Source organism: Battus philenor, unplaced genomic scaffold (assembly GCF_028537555.1).
Source record: "Battus philenor isolate CCGP_79_NKW_IND1 unplaced genomic scaffold, ilBatPhil1.0.hap1 SCAF_61, whole genome shotgun sequence".
Classification (NCBI taxonomy): Eukaryota; Metazoa; Arthropoda; class Insecta; order Lepidoptera; family Papilionidae; genus Battus; species Battus philenor.
In genome coordinates this window covers 34,143-41,466 of record NW_027181728.1, presented here as the reverse complement: position 1 = coordinate 41,466, position 7,324 = coordinate 34,143, and the positions used below count along the sequence as shown (strand labels likewise).

Here is a 7,324-nt window from a genome sequence, read left to right as displayed (position 1 = left end):
ATTTCCGTCGCGGCGTACGAGAAGCGCAGCGCGACGTTAGCACCCGGACATGCGAACACGTGTTAATACAAGTGGAGTTCTCGGCGGACGCGGCTCGCGAGTTCGTTCATTCGTCAATTCGCACACCGAGTTTTGTGTGCAGCGCATGCGACAGCGCATGCGACCGTACATGCGACAGAGTATGCAGTCTGCCAGCGCGGTGTACGTGCACGATCAAATTTCAACATAAAAACATAAAATTGATTTTGTATCGAGTTACACTGATTATAGATTACCGCGGCGCTGCGAGCGGCGCTGCGGGCGGAAACTTGTTCAATGACGCATATGACGTACGATCGCGAATGATTCGGCAAAAATGTTAAGTTATACGATCGCAAGCGGTCGGGAGGTGGAAGGTGGCAAAAGATCACCGACCAAAATGTTCAATGTCTAATTAAATAAAGTTACGTTATAACCAAAACTAAAAAGAAAACTTTGTAAAGCGAAGCGCTCAATAGCGCCGCGCATTGATTTGCTTAAGTTGGTCGGCGTCCAAAAGCAGTTGTCTGACGCGCGTTGTCCCGCAGGCCCGTGCGCGGCATGTCGGCGGTGGTGGCGGGCGCGGGCCCGGCGCACGCCTGCTTCTTCGCCACCTACGAGCAGAGCAAGCACACGCTGGGCCACCTCACCAGGCATCGCCACGAGCACATAACGCACGGTGAGTCCGCACTTCCCTTTCTCCTCGCTAGCGACACCTGTGCGGGCCTCCGTCGAGTGCAACACCGGCCGATTCTAATCCCGAGCAAATTGGTATCCGGGACACTTGCGCTTTGGTGGGCGAAGGGCTTTTGTGTGAGGTAAAAGCACAGTGCTAAATAGTGGCGCACCAATGCGGCGCGCGGCTGCAACGACATCGAACGCGGCGCGAGGAGGAATAGACGCGAGGACAAGGACTGGTCCTCGCCGCGCGCCCGCTGCCCGCGACGGAGTATTGACGAGGCGTCGTTGTGCAAACACTACAGACAACATTGTCATTTTCCAGGGCTCTCCGGCTGCCTGGCGTCGCTGGTCCATGACGCGGTCTCCAACCCGGCCGAAGGTGAGTGTCCCTCGCCCGCGCTCCGGAAACTGCTCTCCTCTCGTCCCAAATGAGAGGGGCGCTCGCTATTGATTGATAATTTTATTACCTTTCCTATATAATTACATGTCTTTTAAATCCAGGTCCACAATAGCGTTCCGCAAGGCTCCTTGTTGCGACTAGTTAGTAATATATGGGAAGAACACGGTGTCTCCCAGTACCTAACGTCATACCAACTGTATTGCATTAGTGACCAGTTGAAAATGTTCACTGCATTTGATCGGGCGACGATGAGGCGAGATGTCAGGCTGATCTGTCGCGTCTCGGTGAGCGCCGCCGGGAGACGGACTGCGCCAACCTCTGCTTGCAATCCAGAATGCCACGCGCGACCTGCAACATGCGTTCAGAAGTGTGTTCAGCACGAGCCGAAGTTGCTCCTTTACGTTGACAATGACTATCGTTAAGATCTCTAAAACACTCAGGTTCATAATTTTCGAACGCTCAACCGCAGTCAAACTTTTGAAATCCCTGTTGTATATTTGCTGATTTTTATAACATTCTGTTATCCACTATAATATTCAGAGAAGGTTTAGGTATCTCTCTCCTACCAGAAAACTTCATATCTTCCTGGTGGCTGCCATGAACTGCCGTAATTATTATCTGTTACCATTAACAATTCGCCATAAGGTAGCCGGCGACGACCTTGGCCAAAAGTATTAGGCACCCGCCCCACGAACCGCGCGCGCGCTGCAACTGATTGTTACAATTACTTACGTGTTTAACAATACAGTCGGCTGCTACAATAAAGTATTCTCCCCAAAGCGTCATCGAATTGTAGGCAGGACGTTATGCAAAGCGCGCGAACGCAGGCCGGCAGACGTGCGGCCGATGCGGCCGCGCGTGTCCTCGGCTGTCCCCGGCGAGAAGCCGCTTCAGACTTTCTTTTATAAATGTGACGCAGTTGTTACTTGTTCGTCTTTGTATTTTAAAAGTACCTGTTGGCCATTACAAAATTTAATTACAATATAACTATTTATAAGTACTACATTACATTACTTTACTATATGTTCAACCCCGGCCACGGGTGGCTAAAAGTGAAAACGCCCATTGGCCAACAGTAGTAGTTTACAGTTAATTAGGTTTTCATAACGGTATTTTATTTTATTTTTATTTGTTGCGTCTTAAATGAACATATGGTTGTATAAAAATTTTGGGCTTTCAAGTTCGATCCTTCGTGTGGCGGGTGGGCGGTCACTGTGATGTCATGTTCGTGAGTTTAAATCTTGGGTACGGAGAGTCCGCTAGTGGAAAAATGAGTCGGGGATGCGGAGACGTGCCGTCTGCTCGCCATTTGGCACATCTCCCGGGTGTCTAGGCCACGCGGAGTCAGTCGCCAGTAATGTTGGTTCGTTGGCAGTAATGGAATGTTGGTTTTGCAGTGGTGAAACAGCGGCTGCAGATGCTGCACTCGCCGTACCGCGGCGTCTGGGAGTGCGCGCGCCGCGTGTACCGCGCGGAGGGGCTGCGCGCTTTCTACCGTTCGTACGGCACGCAGGTCACCATGAATGTGCCGTTCCAGGTGAGTGCGGTCATGTGTGTGTGTGGGTGTGTGGCGGGGTGGGGCATGGCGCGGCGCAGCGTGACGCTCGGCCCGGTTGCAGGCGGTGCACTTCGTGACGTACGAGTGGTGCCAGGGGCGGCTGAACGCGTCTCGCGCCTACGACCCGCTGGCGCATGCGTGCTCGGGCGCGCTGGCCGGCGCACTCGCCGCCGCCGCGACCACGCCGCTGGACGTCTGCAAGACGGCGCTCAACACGCAGGAGGCCACGGCCGACGGCCTGGTGCAGGCGGCGGCGCTCGTGCTGCGCACCTCGGGCCCGCGCGGCTTCCTCAAGGGCGTGCACGCGCGCGTTCTCTATCAGATGCCTGCCGCCGCCATCTGTTGGCTCACCTACGAGACCTTCAAGCACGCGCTCGTCAAGGTACGAGCACCTACATTCCCGCTCCCTCCCTTGCTCCCGTATCTCCCCACCCCGGCACTCACCCGACTTCTTCTTTTGCATCAGACGGAGGGCGGCGGAGAGGACGGCGCCGCCAAGGAGAGGACGAGCACCGGCGTGAGCAACGTGGGCAACGTGAGCGGCGTGGGCCCACCTCTGGCGTGCGCGGCGCTGCGGCTGGCCGCGGAGGTGCCGCCGCCCACGCTCACGCGCACGTAGCCGGTGCCCTGTTGGACTTTGTTGTTGAAAACGTTATTAAAAATATATCTGTGTTTTCTTTTGTAAATTTCACGCTCGTCTTTAGTTCGGATTCGATGTCTGTGATGTTCTTTTAGAGTCAGCGCCCTGTTGTCGGAATACTATTGTAAATCTTTATGACCTAACCTCCCGAGCGCACTCAAATCACATTCTTTGCGGAAAGCTAATTTTAACTATTATTGTGATATATTTAAATTGCACGCGGCGGGGGCGCGCCCCGACCCGCCGGCTTGTGAAGCCGCGAGCGCGCCGCGCCCCCGTTACGCCCCCACCGTGCCCTTCCTAACTGCGGCGCTCGAACTGAAAACTGAGTTCGTAAGAAGTACAAATGCAAGGAGACCGCTGCACGGCGGTTGCGCGCGGTGGGGGCTGACGCCGGAGGCGGGCGGGCGAGCGCCGGAGCGAGGCCGCGGCGGCGCAAGTTACCCGGACGTGTTCGCGAAATGTTTGTTTTTAATTATGTTCTTGATTTGTATATGACATCTATTTATAAATTTACCGCTGTAATCGCAATGCAAACCTATTGTAAGTCTTGTTTTATTTTGTAAAATAACTGTTGGCGAGGGGGCGCGCGGCTCCGGTGAGGCGGGTGCACAAAGTTGATTTGAAACTAGTTTTGCCTTGTAATATATGTTTTTTTTTGTATTTGTACGTTGTTTATTGAATTAATAGTTTCACTACGTAAGCCGTCACGATGGAGTGTCTCCTGTTTGTCACCGGCTCCGACTACTCGGTCGGCAGTTTGGCACGGGAGCCCGAGGTGACGCCCCGCCGCCCCCGCCGCCCCCGCCGCCGCCGTGCTCGTGCACGGGGTGCGTGAGACCAGTTGTAGTTGTTTGTTTAGACTCTGCCGGTCTCGTTGCGTTTCCCGCTTTAGGCAAAGTCTGCATCCGAGGGATGAAAAATTGACGGCGGTGCTAAATAGAGCGGGGCGCGTGCCGCCGCCGGGACGCGCGCCCCGCGGAGCGAAGCTCATCCTGTTTGTGCAGGTCCCTGCAGTTATTTGTTATATGTATGAGTTGTACAGCCGCCGCTCGGCGTGTGAGCCCAACTCGACGCGCAACCAATAAACAGTTGGACAATATCCACGCGTTTCATTTCTCCCGCGCCCGAGTCCGAGTTCGAATCACGCCGTGAACAAGTTGACGCAAGGTGAAATTGTCAATCAGACAATGAATTTTGCAGCTTTCGTGTTTTAAAAAATATCTAACTAATTTTCATTGATTTTCTTAAAACGAACTGAATATTGGCGCTGAAATAAAATGGACTGATTTCATTTCAAGGCACATCACGTGCATCGACAACGTGAACGCAAACGTACGACACAATGGGCTCTGGTGATAAACTGGGATTACTGTGTGCCATTACTGTCCAGTGCAGATTGTTCACCGTTTTTTAATATTTAATATGCATTTTACTATTACACATGCACAAAAACTGGTTACTCTTCTAGAATATGGTAGTCGGGTACCTGTAAAAACGGTGTTGTATGTGACAACAGAGCTAGTATGAAAAAGTTAGGTTGCGTTCTAAAAACCTAATTTTTATTTAAAATGTAGTCGTAGTTATCAGACAAAGTAGAAAAAAAATTAGATTTTATGGAATAGTAATTCAAAGAATTGTTTCGCCATCACTGCCTAGTTAACCAACAGAACGTTTTCTCGGATGAAACAATGTCGTCTTCCCTTTCAGAACCCTTTTTCTCTAAAGATTTTGTATGATTTCTCTCCTTAAAGATCGTAACAGTAGAAACGTGGCTGGTTCTCACTAGGTCATTGTAAATCTCATGGCAGAGTTTTGCATTTTTTTTATTCTCGACTTCTTTTTGTGGAGGGGTGTGTTTTCAAGGAAAATATCTACCGTACTTTCCGCTAAGCTTGACAAAGCCTTGTAATCTTTTTAATGGTTAATTCTTATATACACAATCTTCACCAGAGCCAGCGTCTGCAATGTGGATTTAATTGGCATCTGGGGATGCCATTTACCGCAAATCCGCTTTGTCAATAAATCTTGAATGTTTTTAATAGCCATTTCACTTTCGCTCGAGCTACTTGTAGGTCGCGGGTGCCTTGGAAATATCGATTTGTTCGATTGAGTCATGCTCCCTGCTCTACGTGTAACGTTGTACATGTAAACATCAACTGTCCTGGTTTTGTTACGTCAAAGCAGACCGCAATATTTTAGATCGGTGACCCCGGCACGGTCAAGCTCTTCGTGTTCGTCGCGCCTGCTGGGACGGTTCGTGCCACCAGCGGTGGTCCGCATGACATCATTACATATATTTCATAAGTTGTTATTAAAATTCTAGTTATTGTAAGCTAGTTCAGATTGTATGTCTGACGATTTATAGTTAATTTCCATAATCCAGTGAACTTGGTGTCGCAAAAAACTTTTTATTGTTATTAAACCTAATGAAATGAAAATAATGTCAGAGTCAAAGTAAATACAAAAACATTTGTGAGATTTGCTAAACCAGTTGTCTTCATTAACAAGTCAGGCTGCTGAGGGTGTGCAGTACAGGTTAATGCGTGGGCAAAAACAATTCCGTTTTGGCCAAATAAACCTGCGATTTGGTTCGCTCAGACAGAGGCGCATCTTGAGCTAGGTCACATCACAAGGGACGGAAAATGGACACTGTTGGCGAGTTGAAAAATAATAAGAAATGTTGCCCTTTGACTTATAGCTAAAAGCTACTTAATATTAATGTTTTTATAATATTTGTTCAACACTTACCCCTTTGGGGTGGGAGCGATATATAGGTTGTGGCGTAAATTAAAAAATGCTCCGAGAATGAAAAGAACCAAGACGTGAATTTATAACGTAAATTCGAATTGGCCCCGGCGCGTGAGACATCACGTAGCTGGTGAACGCAACCGACACAAAGAGTGCGTCGGTGCGTGAGACGACACTTAGCTAGTGAACGCGATCGAGGCCAGGGTCCTTCTCCAGGGCAATGGAAGTAGACTGCTTTGGCTGGCGCGCGGGCGCATTAGAATGTTTATTATAAAAACAAAGATCTGCTGAACCAATAGCACGCTTCCACGATCCCACGCCACTTGTGATGTACGGGGACCTCCCAAAGACCCCTGCACGCACCCCTTGGTGGTCTCTCTGGTCCACTCCGCTCCCGCGTACGGTTGCGATCCTTGCGATCGCTAAAATAGCTATCGAAAAGGCGCCGCAGATTCACGGGGTAGCGCGTTTCGGCCAGGCTGCACCGCAGGCCACCAGACGTTATTGAAGGCTCCCTCTATATCCAGTGACAGCAGCACTACAATCTCCTTCTCTTCCAAGCGATCTCGCAGGTGCTGAGTCAGGTTATATAAGGAGTCCTCGGTACACCTCTGCGGCATAAAGCCGTGTTGATGACAACTGATATAAGGTACCATGATCTTCGCGAACTTTTTCTCCATAACGGGCAAAAGTCCGATTGGCCCATAAGACTTCGGGTGCGTATAGTCCTGCTTGTCGGGCTTCCGGAAAGCCACGACAACCACTTTCTTCCACCTCGTGGGGAAGTGGGAAAGCACGAGACATCGGTTGGTAATTGCCAAAAATAGGACGGGGTCCACGTCGATCGCCACCCGGCAGATATCCGGGGTGAGTCCGTCTACGCCAGGTACCTCCATGGCATGGAGGTTGACACGGACCATCGGAGTTCCTTTATCGTGACTTTTATTGTGACCGTCCGCGTTGATTTCATTGGATTTTACTATCACAGTACGGTGGTCCGGATTGTCCTCCCCAGGGATGTCCTCTGGGAAGAATACCTCTGCCAGCAACCTGTCTGATCCCTCTGCGTCCAATGCTTCACCGACTGGACTAGGGGGACGTCTTCACGCATCGTCTCCTCGGCCTCCTTCGCCTCGACGTAATCGCGCACGACCAGCTCTCTCCGAGGCAGTCTCGCGTACCTGATGCGTCTCTTCTTCCTTACGACATCAGCCTTGAGGAGAGTGAGTCATTCGTTCCACCAGGGCAGTTGCGCCTTCTTCCCCTTGGAAACCTT

General features: G+C 50.8%; 1 protein-coding gene across 1 annotated transcript; it reads left to right on the top strand.

Annotated features, from left to right (window-relative positions):
- Positions 1-549: 549 nt before the first annotated feature.
- On the top strand, positions 550-3,348 carry LOC137930745 (mitoferrin-1-like; the record flags this gene model as incomplete). The annotated part of the gene is made up of 5 exons (XM_068774061.1): positions 550-697; positions 1,022-1,078; positions 2,497-2,636; positions 2,719-3,039; positions 3,124-3,348. Coding segments are annotated over 5 exons (819 nt in total), but the record flags the coding sequence as incomplete, so codon positions are not given.
- Positions 3,349-7,324: the final 3,976 nt, after the last annotated feature.